General features: G+C 46.3%; 1 protein-coding gene across 17 annotated transcripts in view; it reads left to right on the plus strand.

Annotated features, from left to right (window-relative positions):
• The window catches only part of Nfasc (neurofascin), a 175,448-nt gene that overhangs the window by 74,313 nt on the left and 86,034 nt on the right, over window positions 1-15,101 (plus strand). For all 17 annotated transcript variants that reach the window (XM_058581893.1, XM_058581897.1, XM_058581894.1 and 14 more), the window contains exon 2: window positions 8,359-8,467. In XM_058581893.1, coding sequence (XP_058437876.1) covers window positions 8,359-8,467 — 109 coding nt within the window. The remainder of the gene's footprint in view (window positions 1-8,358; window positions 8,468-15,101) is intronic.

Raw genomic sequence — 15,101 nt, forward strand, 5'->3', positions numbered from 1 at the left:
AATGTACCTAGGGTAATGATGTCCACCTCATCTCACCATCTTTCCTGCACCCCCCTTGCCCCATCAAAGTTCCTCCATTTTTCCCATGTGCCCCCATTATGGATTAGCATCCATTTATCAGAGAGAACATTCGACCTTTGGTTTTTTGGGATTGGCTTACTTAGCTTAGCATCATATTCTCCAGCTCCATCCATTTACCTGAAAATGCCATGATTTTATTCTCTTTTAATGCTGAGTAATATTCCATTGTGTATATATGTCCATAGTTTCTTTTATCCATTCATCTATTGAAGGGCATCAGGGTTGCTTCCACAGTTCAGCTATTGTGAATTGAGCTGCTATAAACATTGTGTTACTATAGTATGCTGATTTTAACTCCTTTGGGTATAGTCAGGAACATTCTTTTTTAAATATTTTTTAGTTGTTATTGACACAATACCTTTATTTTACTTATTTATTTATATGTGGTGCTGAGGATCGAACCCAGGGCCTCGCACATGCTAGGCAAACGCTCTACCACTGAGTCACAACCCCAGCCCTTAGGCAGGAACATTTTTAAAGAAGACAAAACCAATTCAAAAACGACAATGATTTAAATGGTATGTCGGTGCCAGCATGAAGAAATAAAGAGATGAGTGGGAGACTCAACCTTCCATTTTGAGTGAATCTCTGTGGAGGACTTAAGCTCCCCCTCTGCCTCCCCTTCTCTTCCTCTCCCTCTTCCTTTCCTCTTCCTGTGGATCTCGAATTGCTCTAGCACAGAAGGGATTAAGTATATGCTAAAGATGGCATCTAAAACCAAAAGGTAAAAGGTGAATTCTTCAACAGATGGTGTTGGGAAAGCCATTTTATATAACATTAGGTTCCTCCCTCCCGTGATTTCAAAGGAAGGTCCAACCGGGCAGGGCGGTGCACACCTGTAATCCCAGTGAGTCAAGAGGCTGAGGCAGGAAGACCTCAAGTTCAAAGCCAGCCTTAGCAACTTAGTGAGACCCTAAGCAACTTAGCAAGGAAATCCTGTCTCAAATTAAAAAAAAAGAAAGAAAGAAAAACAGGCTGAGGATGTGGCTCAGTGGTTAAGCATCCCTGGATTCAATCCCTGGTAGAAAAAAAAAAAAAGTAAATTCCAGATAAATAAAACATTAAATCATAGAAAATTAAACAAGCTAAAGAAAACATGGAAATAGTTAAAGATAGTATTGAAAGAAGAAGGCACAAAACAGTGTGATAAAAGAAAAGATTCACCCAACAAGGAAAAAACATTTTGCATGGTAGAAACACATTTTTTAAAAAGCCAAGGTAATTTCTTTAATAAGCAGCAAGTTGCTTTAAACTGATAAGAATAAACCAGCTACTCAATAGAGAAACTAGCAAAGAAGAAGAAGAATTCAAAGAAAATGAAAATGTTCGACCTCACTCATAGAAAGAGAACCGCAAGAGAGATGTGGATCCGATTGTCAGGGAAAGAAAAGAAAGAAATAAACTAGTGGTGGCGCACACCTGTGATCCCAGCGACTCGGGAGGCGGAGGCAGGAGGATCTCGAGTTCAAAGCTAGCCTCAGCAATGGTGAGGCGCTAAGCAACTAAGTGAGACCCTGTCTCTAAATAAAATACAAAAAAGGGCCAGGGTATGGCTCAATGGTCAAGTGCCCTGAGTTCAATCCCCAGTACGGAAAGGAAAGGAAAGGAAAGGAAAGGAGGAAGGAAAGAAACTAGTAACACAGCATTTTGGAGAAGAAGAAACAGAAACTCTTATACATCTCTGTGGGACTGCAAGTTGTCACACATTCATGGAAAGCAATTTGGCCACATTTTTTTTTTGATCCAAAAATTCTGTATCCAAGAATTTATCCTAAAAATAATCTTGCAAATATAGAAATCACATTTCTCCAAAGATATATGTTACAGAAATTTCCCATATCATATGATTACTTTGAAAGACCTTAATGTCTATCAGTAAAGGATTGAACAAATAAATGATGATATGTTGTTAGGTTGGAGTATTATGCAGCTGTTTAAAATAGTAAAACAATTTTATATGATGAAATATAGAAAGATATCTAAGATATTTGTTAACTGAAAAAAGCAAGCAGGAGAAATGTGTATTCTATTTTTTTTTCTTCTTTTTAATCTATGTACACATAGACTCACTCTGGAAGGACACACAAGAAACTGTTAACAATGGTTGGCTGGGGACAGGGCCTGATTGGGACTTAGGAAACTGGGGCCAAGTTGAGAGGGAGATTTACTTATAAATATACTTTTACTGTATATTCCTTTGTATCTGAGTTCCCTATCAGGTGGAGGGATTTGCTATTCAAAACTAAGGTGATGCACAATTGTAACCCCAGCAGCGTGGGAGGCATAGGCAGGAGGATCATGAGTTCAAAACCAGCCCCAGCAAAAGCAAGGCCCTAACTAACTCAGTAAGACCCTGTCTCTAATAAATATATATATATATATATATATATATATATATATATATATATATATATATATATATATATATATAAAATAAGGCTGGGGAATGTGGCTCAGAGGTCAAGTGTCCCTAAGTTCAACCCCCAGTATCCTCCTCCCCAGAAAATAAATAAGTAAAACAATTTCTTAAATAGTTAAGGATCCTAATGAGAGAGGAACACTGATAGGATGATCTTGGTTCCCTGAGCACAGACAGAATGTCCAGGGAAGAAGGCACATGAATCAGAAGTCAGGATTTTGTACTTGTTGAGAAGCAAACACTTGGGGAATCATGGAATCTCAAGGTGAGAAAGTGCTAGAGATCCCCTAGACCAGCTTTTATTCTGTGGGAGATATGATCAGAGGGACCCCCAATCAGAGAACCTGTTGCTGAGAGATCTACAAAGAACCACCGCTCCCTGCCCTCCATGAAGATGTGAACAATGGAGAGAGCAGATCCTGTCCTCATCTGACATGCTGTGCTCTCTCTTGCTGCTGGGAGCATCTTTCCTGCCCTCCTGCAGCGGGGAAGAAGCCCATAGGCATCCGCTACCTGTTGTTCCTTCTACCTTCTGTAATCTGGGGTGGTGCACCCAGCACAGGAGGCCAAGTCTCCACCCTTCTGTGACCCAAACCCTCTCCTCCCGCAGCCTGCAGGATATCAGGTGTCCTCCCTGCTCCTCCCCAGAGTATCAGGTTTCCTTCCTGCAACCCACCTGTCCCTGGGTCAGATGGAGAGCCTGTTCCCTGGATTCTAAGTCTGGATTCTCATTTGACCCTGAAGCCCCATGAATGAGGATAAAAGTCTTGGTGCTGAGTGTAATCTCACCCAGCTCTAAGGATTTGCTGTCTGTCTGTCTGTCTGTCTATCTTCAAATCACAGCTCTCATCGGATCCTCACACCAATCCCATAGAGGGTGGATCTGATCTCTGATTTTCAAGGGGCAGTGAAATATTTGTACAGAGATTTGTTTTCCAAGTACTTTCCTATACGTTACCTCATTGCAGCCCCCTGAGACCATCATATGGGCAAGGAACGCTTTATTAACCCAGGATGCAAATGAGGACACGGAGCAGGCAGCTGTGGAATACGGCCTTTAGGGTAAGGGTCTGTGCACCTGAGTCCTGACTCCATGGTGCTTCACACCTCTTTCCTCCAGTGCAAAGTACACACAACAACATCCATATCATCTGTCATACTGGATCACTGTTAGGATTAAATGACTGTGATTTGGAATTATTTCAAGAACTGGCATTCTAATGATTGCATTTTCCTTGAGCTGTTCTGTCACTTTAAACTGTTTTACAAAAGAGGAGCAAATAATGCAACTAAACCGATGTATCCATCACCCTCTTCAGCAATTATTAATACAAAGCCAGGTATACCCCTACTTACCCACCCACTTCTTTTTCTTTATTTTATTTATTTGTTTGGGTACCAGGGATTGAACCCAGGAGGGGCTTAACCACTGAACCACATCCCCAGCCTTTTTTATTTTTTATTTAGAGACAGGGCCTCACTAAGTTGCTGAGGCTGGCTTTGAACTCACCATCCTCCAGCCTCAGCCTCCTGAGCTCTGGGGATTTACAGGCATGTGCCACTATGCCTGGCTCTTCTTTTCCTTTCCTAACCAGTTTTCAAAATAATAAGGCATTACCCTAACATCCCTGCAAGGTGACTAATGATTTATTCAGAATTGCTTTAAATATTGTTAGGAATTCATAGTGTTAGACACATTTACTGTATCTCAGTCTATGATATTTAATATCCTCATCGATGTTGCCCTTGACCGGGGAAGCCCCATGACTTCTGAGTCCTTTTGACAGGACACTTGTAGGCTTGGACACCTCATCTGCTTTTTTGGTATGATGAGGTATCCTGGGTTGATCTTGTACATTTACTATTTTTAAATTTAAAATCAGCCACTTCCCTAGGAGCCTGTCTAGAGCCCATAATCTGGTTGCCACCATTCATACGAAGGTGGTCCTTGTTTCTAAAGCTTACAGTGAGTATTTAGGACAAGAATAAAACACACAGAGTCCACAGGGATGCTCCCAGTTCACAGTCAGGACCTCACCTCATGCACCCTGCATTTGTATCTCAACCAGAACATTTTGTTTCTGAGACACACTCATTAGTCATTTGATATACCCCACAGAGACACATACAAGTCTTAGAATAATAACAATAATATCATAGTACCATCAGTAATGTAAAATTTTAGATGGGATACTGGGAATTGAATCCAGTGACACTGTACCACTGAGCTACACCCCCAGCCCTTTTAATTTTTTAGTTTGAGCAGGAAGGACCTCACTAAATTGTTGAGGTGGGCCTCCAACTTGGCAGTCCTCCTGCCTCAGCCTCCCTAGTTGCTGAGATTACAGGCATGCACCACCACACCTGGCTTAATAATATAATTACTGAAAACAGTTTAGGGTTTTCTGGGGAAATGATGGGTGCGTTCTTTTTATCCTTTGGGTACATCTACTTAATAAGGATAATCAAAGTTACTTTGTTATAATTTCTCCACGTATAGCATGCCTACTAATTGAACTCACAGGTCATTTGTCTCAATTTATATTTAATTTTAGGGACTTTACAAAAAAAAATCTTTTTTTTTTTTTTGGTACCAGAGATTGAACCCAGGGGCTCTTAACCACTGAGCACATCCCTAGCCTTTTTTGTATTTTATTTTGAGACAGGGTTTTGCTGAGTTGCTTAGCGCTCCCTAGATTGCTGAGATTGGCTTTGAACTCACGATCCTCCCGCCTTAACCTCCCGAATCTCTGGGATTACAGGCATGCACCACTGCACCCGGGGGGACTTTACAAAAATTTAAATTGTATTTTATAACTATGTCGAGTATTTGTCTATTCCAGAGTCACACAAGAAAGGGTATTCCAAGTCCAACTTCTACCCCTGCCCCTTCATATAATTCCCCTCCTTTAGCTTACGCTTGAGCCTCTTATTGTCTTTTAAAAAATGTGAGCATACACATATATACTTTAAAATTTTTGTATTTGTTTTAATTAGTTACACATGACAGTAGAATGCACTTTGATATGTTGCATATAATGGAGTATAATTTCTCCTTCTTCTGGTTATACATGATGTAGACTCCCACCAGTCCTATAGTCATATATGTACACAGGATAATAATGTCATTTTACTATCCTTCCTCTCCGCATACATCCTCCTCTCCCTTTACCCCCCTCTACCTAATCTAAAGTAACTCTAGTCTTCCCTAGCCCTGCCCCCTTATTGTGAATTAGCATCTGCTTATCAGAGAACACAATCAGTCTTTGGTTTTTATGGGATTGGCTTAGCATGACATTCTCCAGCTCCATCCATTTACTGGCAAATGCCATAATTTCATTCTTCTTTAAGGCTGAGTAATATTCCATCACATATATGTATGCCACATTTTTAAATCCATTTATCTGTTGAAGGTCATCTAGGTTGATTCCATAGTTTAGCTATTGTGAATTGAGCTGCTATAAACATTGATGTGAATGTGTCACTGTAGCATGCTGATTTTAAGTCCTTTGGGTATAAACCGAGGAGTGGGATAGCTGGGTCAAATGGTGGTTCCATTTCAAGTTTTCCAAGGAATCTCCTTACTGCTTTCCAGATTGGCTGCACCGATTTGCAGTCCCACCAGCAGTGTATGAGTGTGCCTTTCCCCCGCACATCCTCACCAACATTTATTGTTCTTTATATTCTTGATAATTGCCATTCTGACTGGGGTGAGATGAAATCTTAGAGTAGTTTTGATTTACATTTCTCTAATTGCTAAAGATGTTGAACATTTTTTCATATATTTGTTGATTGATTGTATTTCTTCTTTTTTTAAATGTCTGTTCAGTTCCTTAGCCCATTATTGATTGGGTTATTTGGGTTTTTGGTGTTAACTTTTTGAGTTTTATGCTGGAGATTAGTGCTCTATCTGAGGTGCATGTGGTAAAGATTTTCTCCCATCCTGTAGGCTCTCTCATCAGTTATTGATTGTTTCCTTTTCTGAGAAGAAGCTTTGTAGTTTGAATCTGTCCCGTTTATTGATTCTTGATTTTACTTCTTGTGCTTTAGGAGTCTTGTTAAGAAAGTCAGATCCTAGGCCAACATGGTGAAGATTTGGGCCTGCTTTAACTTCTGTTAGGCACAGAGTCTCTAGTCTAGTGCCTAAGTCTTTGATCCACTTTGAGGTGGGTTTCATGGAGGGTGAGAGATAGAGGATTAATTTATTTGCTACATGTGGATTTCCAGTTTTCCCAGCACCATTCATTGAATAGGCTTTCTTTTCTCCAGTGAGTGTTTTTGGTGCCTTTTTCTAGTATGAGATAACTGTATTTATGTGCATTTGTCTCTGTGTCTTCTATTTAGTACCATTGGTCTACATGTCCATTTTGGTGCCAATACCATACCGTTTTTGTTGGCTCTGTGGTAGAGTTTAAGGTCTGGTATTGTGATGCCTCCTGCTTTACTCTTCTTGCTGAGGATGGCTTTGGCTATTCTGAGTCTTTTATTTTTCCAAATGAATTTCATGTTTGCTTTTCCTAGTTCTATGCAGAATGTTGTTGGGATTTTAACTGGAATTGCATTAAATCTGTATAACACTTTGGGTAGTATGGCCATTTTGACAATATTGATTCTGCCTCTCTAAGATCATGGGAGACCTTTCCATCCTCTAAGGTCTTCTTCAATTTCTTTCTTTAGTGCTCTTTAGTTTTCATTGTAGGGATTTTTACCTTTTTTGTTAGATTGATTCCCAAGTATTTTTTTTAAGGTATTGTGAATGGGGAAGTTTTCCCAATTTCTCTTACACATATATTTTTGCATTCCTTCCCCTTTTCTTAAATAAATGGTAGCATGTTACACACACTTTTTTTCCTATTGAATTTTTTCAACTAATAGCCCTGGAGATCACAACACAGGCTTATAGGATGTATTTCTAATGTATCTCTAGAACTGAGACTGCCAAGCCAAAAATGCTTATTTATTGATTGCTTGATTGATTGATTGATTGATGCTAGGGATAGAACCCAGGGCCTTGTGCTTGCCAGGCAAGCACTAGCTGAGCTATATCCCCAGCCCACTGCATATGTATTTTGATACATAATTGCCACATTCCCCTCACTCTGGTGAATTTCACTATTTTCTGCAGACACACTTTTATGCAAAGCACATAATTAAAGGAGATCTGTTGTCTGCACTGAAGGCTAAATGATTGCTCATTTAAACCTTGTGGGACTTGAATCCCCCAAATGCTCATTAATGACTGACCTGCTCTGCCAAACTTTATCCCCATTTTACAATAAAGAAACTGAGACACGCAGAGACCAGTGATCCACCATGAGTGACATAGCAACCTTCAAATTAAAGTCCACATCTCCTGACCCTGAACTCAGATCTCCTTTTAGTGTGTTATAGATTTGTTCATGGTGAACTGGGTTTGCTTATCTGGAGATGGGGCGGGGAGGAACAGTAGTTCTTCTAAGGAAGTTAAGAAATTAAAGAGATAATTACAGGTGAATTCTTCCTTGGGTATGGGACAGATTCTTCAAGATATAGCTGAATTGCTTTAAGTGAACAGGACATTAGTAATGAGTCTGTGGTGTGAGGGCGCTAAGACAGGATTTTATGGATGGGAGAGTCAGTCACCCCCTCCCCCAAATCAATATGTTTAAGCACCTTGCTGAACCTGCCTGTTTCTTGCAGAGTTCTTTGAGCTTGGAGCAAAGATGCCGTTATGCTGTGCAAAAATTTACAAATGGACATGAACGAGATGTCATTTTCCTGTTGAATGAACAAAGCTGCAAAACACAAAGTCTTTTTTTTTTTTTTCGTTTTTTCCCCTTTTCCTAGAGTAACCCAGGGCTTCTCCTCTGTGCTTGCAGGTTGATTGACTTATGTGCAACCTGGAACACTGGAGTGTGCTTTCCCTCCACAGCCTGGAGCCGAGCCTCCTCCGGTGTTGCAAGGCAGGGGCTGAATGAGGCAGAGGAGGTGAGTGGGGCCCCAGCCTGGGGTGGGGGTGGCTGCCAAGATGTGCTCCTCTAGCCCTTCTCTTTGATGACAGAAGGCTCTTTGCCTGGCCCCAGAAATCTTCTGAGGGATCTCCTTCCTTCTCCCAGAGACAGAAGCCCAGGCCCTCCCTGGAGGAGGCTGCAGCTGAGGAAGCACTGGCTCCTCCCCCAGCAGGTGCAGTCAGCCAGCATTAGTGTCCCCATGTCCCCGCTGTCCACCTCAGTTGAAAAATTAGCCACTGGCTTTGTTTGTGACCTGCATCCCCCCCACTAAGCCTGGGCCTCCACAACTGGGGAGCCTCCTGAGTGACGGCCCTGGCAGATGGGGCGCAGTCCAAGAACACCCCCTCTAGGCGGGGCATTGGGCCCTGGCAGATGGACAGCTGCCCAGGGTGCAGGAAGCAGCCAGGCCCACATCACGGACTCGCACCCTGCATCCGAGCCTGCGTTGTTCCATTCTGGGGTAGAATTCCCTCCTCCTCCAGCAGCTCCTGCCTTGCAGGATGGTAGGGGAAGGCAGGCAAGACGCAAGGGCTGCAATTTTATCAGAAGAGTAACTGGGGGTAGACACAAGCAGGGAGCCTGGAGGCTCAGGGATGGGAGAGTCTGGCTTGGAGGCCGGGATCCTCTTTTTCTTTTGAGTTTGAGCATCTCTGCCTCATTGTGGTGTCTTGTGTTTTCCAAGAAAAAAGTTGGAATGGAACTGGGGAAGCAAGCAGAGTTTAAAAAGAGGAGGTAGCATGCCCTGGTGACATGGGTTTGGGATCTGAACAGGTAGTCCAGCCCTACTTGCTGTGTGACCTCTGGAAAGCTTCTTAATCACTCTGGGTCTCTCAGTTCCTGGCTGACACAATGGAAATAGTAATGGAAGAGCCCTGCACAATGTCCGGCATATAGTAGGTGTTCAATAAACCAAGGTTATTAGTAGACAGTAGACATATGTTTACTTATATCAGGGTAGTCTCTCTGTGGGTCTTTTCAGGGCAAAGCCTTGTCACAGAGCAGTGCCAGGTTTCAGGGACCCCCTGAGAGATTCATCTGACCGTGGTTTTTCACCCTGTCATTGTTACTACATATCATACTTGAATATGCGGATAGTTGGGCGGGGGGAGGTTACTATATGTGGAGGACTCTGATCACAAAAATGGTGTTTATTGAAATGGGCACTTTGTATATGCAAAACCGAATGGGGACAGACCCCAGATTTGTGATGGAATCAGGGAGTTAGTCCAGCTTCGCGCCACCATGCCCCTCTCCCTGTATTTTTTCACAGACCCGTCCTATCCCCATCCTCCCTGGGCCCATGTATTATGCTGGGTGGCCCAACCAGGCCCCGCACTGGGAAGCTGCGCCCCCTGTCTCTGATGACAGGCACTGCACGTCCGCAGAAACTCTTCCCATCTAACCTGCCCAGAGCTCAGATCCTTGTCCTTTGTGTGGCGGGTCCGTTTCCGTTAGCCGTGTCTCCTAGCCCTCAACCGGATTCTGGGATGTGAGCTAGGCTGGTGTTGTTCCATTTGATGGACAAGCAAACTGAGCCTCCAAGAAGCTAATCCCCACAAGCTCCACAAAACTAAGGAGCATGAGAGCCACCGGGAGAACTCTGATGCCCTGAGCAGAGGGTTGTTTTCTCACTATGACATCACACGGCCACCTCTAGTGTGGGGTACCCCATCAGAAGGGGAGCATCCATCAGAGCCTTTTGGACACACAGAGAAACCTAAGACCAGACAAAGGGGGCAGAGAACATTTGCAGGCAGGGACAGCTGGCCACTGAGGGAGCAATGGGTTATGAGAGAAGGGAAGCTCATCTAGGTTTCTTTAGCTGGTGACAATAATCACCATCTGGATAACCAACATCAAGGGGTCCCCGTGCACCACCACCAGGCAAGCAGTTCCCAGGTGTCCCTCCTCACTGCAGCCCTACAAGGTGGGGCCACTTGTCACCTACACTTTACTGATGAAGCAAAGTACATGAAAGTTAAAGAAATTCCCCAAAGCCCCATCTACGAAAGCCGGCACCTGGGTTCGAATCCCAGCAGTCTGGCTCTGGGACCTGAGCAGTTGACCCTCTGAGTTTGTGGCTACGTGTGGTGTTCAGGTGGCTTCTTCCAAGCTTCATCACAGCATTGTATGATGTTTCTGAGCAGGTGCCAGCCGGGCTCCGGGTGTGACGTAACTTCGATGCTCAGGAGGCTGGGAAGCCTCCTAGGAGTGAGTTCTCCATTTCTCGGGCTCTCCCCCCTTTGTTCTGAGGCCCCTGCCATCTGGAGCGGCCTGGGCATCTGCTCCTGAGCCTCGCCCTTCTCCCTTCTCCTCCCACCCCAGCATGAGGCACCTTCCTACGCTCAGCCTTGTCCCCACCCCCTAGGGTTTCCACTCATTGTCAGCTCAGGTCACCAGGAACAGACACCTGCCTTCTGTCACATGGCAGAGAAACCAAACAGCTTCCCCAGGCCTTCAATTTCCCAAATGGATCCATTTGTTTAATTGCACTCACCCTCCCCAGCATGTCAGCAAGACGCGGGGCCTGCCCTCTCCACTGCAGGCCAGACTCAGGCTCCGGGGGCAGGGCTGGGGATTGATTGACAGGTGCAAGGTTGCAGCGCTCCACTAAGAGCTGTTTGGTTTGCTCCTCCGGCCCCAAGCCAGTTCGGGCCACAGAGGCTGCACCTACACATAGGCATTGATCATAGGGGTAGAGATAGGGCCAGGGTGGAGGTGGCCACGGTGAGAGCCGGTCCCCTCCCTGGCTACCTCTTTTCTGTGAAGTGATGTCTTTCCTGTCCCCTGGCCTTTCCGCTCGACCTTTCTACCGAGCCTGAGCTGTGAGCGCCTGGACAGCTGGTGCCTGTTCTCGTTTCTGATAGATACGAGGACCCCAAAGGGCAGCAAACCCAAAGCCTTCTCTGCACCTCCAGAGCCAATGCGTCTTTGGCGTCAGCCCGCATCATTGCCAACGCTTCGCAACCAGACTCCCAGACAAACAGTACATCTTAAAACTCAGAGAAAAAAAACCCTGTCCCTTCTGTTGCCACCCCTGTCGCTCCCCCTCCCCCTCGGCCCCTGCTTTCACAGCCCCTCCAGCCCCGGAGCCCGCTGCGGGATAGCAGTTGGGTGCAGAGTGCTGACACACTGGGTGGAAATGCAGACGGCAGAGGAGGGAGGGAAGGAACAGATGTCGCTCCCCCTGCGGCTGAGTCCTTTCCTTCCCAGCCCCACTAGTCACAGCAGACAGGAATTTAAAAAATGCCGTCCTTGGAACATTAGCAGCCAAATCACTGCGGACAGCAGGATGGCAGACACTTCAGAAGAAGTGACCAGCTCCCTGTGGACGCCTAGGTCCTGGGCCCTGATGGGAGAAGCTGGAGTTGGGGAGCACTTTGGGGAAAGAGAGGCAGGAGAGTGGGGAGCCCAGAGGTGCTTTGGCTGGCTAGGGATCTTGCAGGAGCCTCCCTTTCTCTCTGGCCCAAAGTAGACAGTCCCTGTGAGATGCCCAGGCGCCAAGAGTAGAAACTGCGGTCCCTTGACCATCCAGCCAGGTGTGGAGATCTGCCCAGGCGGTGTCTACTTGATAGGGGACAAAGTAGATTTGAAAAACCAGTTTGTCCAAGGCCGTGTAGCAAAGCAGCCCACCAGTTGTGATTTAAGGGAAAGAAGAAAGGCCCAGTGATTTTTGTTTTGTTTTGTTTTGGTTTTTGGTACCCAGGGATTCAACCGGGGGCGCTTAACCACTGAGCCACATCCCCAGCCCTTTTTTTGAATTTTATTTAGAGACAGGGTCTCCCTGAGCTGCTTATGGCCCTCCCTAAGTTGCTGGGCTGGCTTTGAACTTGCAGTCCTCCTGCCTCAGCCTCCTGAGCCCCTGGAATTACAGGCAAGAGCCATCGCTCCCAGCTCCAAGTTCTTATGTGATTGTTTTCTTATTAATAACTTTCAATGGCAGTTTTATTGAGGCATAATTCACATTGTACAAATTTATCTATATCGAGTATACAACTCAATGATTTTTATTGTGGATAGTGAATTGTTAGCACCCAGAGTTGGGTAACCACCAGTGCAATGAATTTTAGAGCATTTCATCACCACTCCAAGCCCCCCCCAAACCCATACCATTCACAATCACTCCCCTTCCCCACCTCCACCTGCTAAGCAACCACTAATCTGTTTTCGGTCTCTGGGATATGCCTATTCCGGATATTTCATATAAATGGAATCCCACACTCTGCGGCCTTCTTCGTCTGGCTTCTTTTACTTCCCAAGATGTTTCCACGTTTCATCCACATCATCATGCGCATCATGGCTGAAGAGTCCTGAGGCATGGAGAGGCCCATTTGCTTGGCATGACGAGGCATATGGTACCTCTGTGCTGAACTCTTGGAGGATCCCTGGGTTTTCTGGTCCCAAGCCTCCCTTTCTGCCTGTTGTCCTTAGTCTCCATCTTCTGTCCTGCCTGGGTCCCTCCTTCTTACCCTTTCTAAATCTTGGGCCCCACCCTCGGGGACCTGCCACACAGGATTATTGTCACTGGCTGCTTCAGCCCTTCCTCTGAGCCACTCCCCTTTAATGACAGAGAGCTGGGGAGACAGCTGCTCTTCGCATGGTACCCTGAGGCTGGCTGCCTTCTCCGCCCACCTGGAGAGGGGGCTGGGAACCTCCCAAGCTTCTCTCTCCAGCTGTGAAGGAAGATTGTCTAAATGCTGTGAAAACTTTCTCCCCTGAGGGTGGAAGACGGGGTGCCAAGGCAAGGGAGGAGCCCAGGCTTGCGTGCTCCAGAGGTGGGCCCTGCTTCCGGTCATGGCAGAATCTCATCCTCAGGGACGCTTTCTTTCTTCTCTCCCTCTCAGGCGGCCTTTCCTGGTGTGTGTGGCAGGCAGAGACTGGCACACACCCTAGCAGGCTCCGTGACATCTTAACTTCTTCCCTGACACTATGCCCCCCACACCACCCCCACCCCAGTCACCATCAGGGCCCGAATAACAGACATTCACCGGCAATCCCCAGCCTGAATTAAGGCACAGGTCACGTTCAAGGTGTGTTAGGTCAGCTCATCAGGAGGGAATAGCAACTACCTGTGCAAGTCTTTTCATCCTGCACATTCTCAGAGGATAATCGAGTTTTAGTCATAATGAGAAAATGCTCAGCCCCTGGAAAAGTCTAGAACACTAACAGGATTGTAGAATTGGCAGTGCCTTCCCTGTGACCCAGTGGCTGCTGGCTTGCGTGGTAGAGCTGTCAACAAGGCCAGGCTGAGGACCCGGCCACCTGTATATCCTGGGCTTCCTCAAATGCCTGGCTGGGATGGGTCAGGACTGGGTCAGAGAGAAGCCATGGCTAGGGACATAGGCACCAGGATGTCCCTCTCAGCATTACAGTCATGAGGAGAAAAAAAAGAAAAACAACTTAAAGATCACTAGGTGGATGGCTAAAATATTCGTGGTGGACCCAAATAATGCAGTTATGGCAAAGAACAAGAAGACTCTGTGGCCAAGCTCTGGGGCTTAGCCCCACCTGGGAGCATCCAAGTGGCTGCAGCTTTCTTAATGGGGCTCTGGTCCTGCGGTGGCTTCTGAATGACATGAGCGTTCCTTTTGCCCCTAGAAAGGGGGTGTATACACTCAGTGTTCGCTGGATGCTCTGGCAGGCAGACCTCTGGAGGCAAAGGTCTCTTTCTGCTTCTTTCTTTCCTTCCCCCACTCTCTGCCCCAACTTCATCAATAGCCAAGTTCAGGTTTCAACCTATAGATTAGTTCTGGGCCTCCAAGCAGGAAACAGCTGCTTTGCAGCCAAATCCCTAATCCTACACCCAGGTGTCCTTCTCCACCCCTTCCCCGGGAGGGAACCAGGACCACCATGTTCCATTTCTCCCAGCTTGTGACCTCTGTGAACTTAGAGGAGGCTGGGCGCGGAGGCCAGGCCTGCTGGTGTCTGCACTGGTCGGACACAGCCCCTGGCTCCTCCTCATCTCCCCCTGACAATGAGAAGGAGCAGATGGAGGATCCCCCCACCCCCCACCCCCCGCACCCTGAGAAGCCAGGAGGAAAGAGGGGGGTCCATCCCCTCACAAGGTTTCCTTGGCTGAGTGAAAATCCTGGGTGACTGGCGGAGCCCACGCAGGCAAGAAAAGTCACTCTCCCCCAGGCAGGTGGGGAGAGGCGCAGGTGTAGAGGCAGGCAGGTGATTAGCTTTCCCCACTGCCAGGTGCTTGGGCCCCATGGCGGTGTTTGGTGTAGTTCAGAAAGGGAGATGGGAGCACTGTAGGCAGGCTAACTTTTTTTTTTTTTTCTCTTTCTTTCTTTCTTTCTTTTTGGTACTGTGGATTAAACCCAGGGGCGCTTGACCACGGAGCCACATCCCCAGCATTTTTTTATATTTTAATTAGAGACAGGGTCTTGCTGAGTTGCTTAGGGCCTCACTAAATTGCTGAGGCTGGCTTTGAATTCACGATCCTCCTGCCTCAGGCTCCCAAGCCTCTGGGATTCTAAGCATGAGCCACTGTGCTTGGCCCAAGACATGGATTCTTGAGCACAGAAGTTCGGTCTGATGTGGAAGATGCTAATCCTACAAGGCATTAGTGACCACTGGGGAGCAGAGGAAATTGCCACCTACCCGTA

This window comes from Marmota monax, unplaced genomic scaffold, assembly GCF_021218885.2.
Source record: "Marmota monax isolate L192 unplaced genomic scaffold, Marmota_monax_Labrador192_F-V1.1 WCK01_AAM20220418_F8-fsc00105, whole genome shotgun sequence".
NCBI lineage: Eukaryota > Metazoa > Chordata > Mammalia > Rodentia > Sciuridae > Marmota > Marmota monax.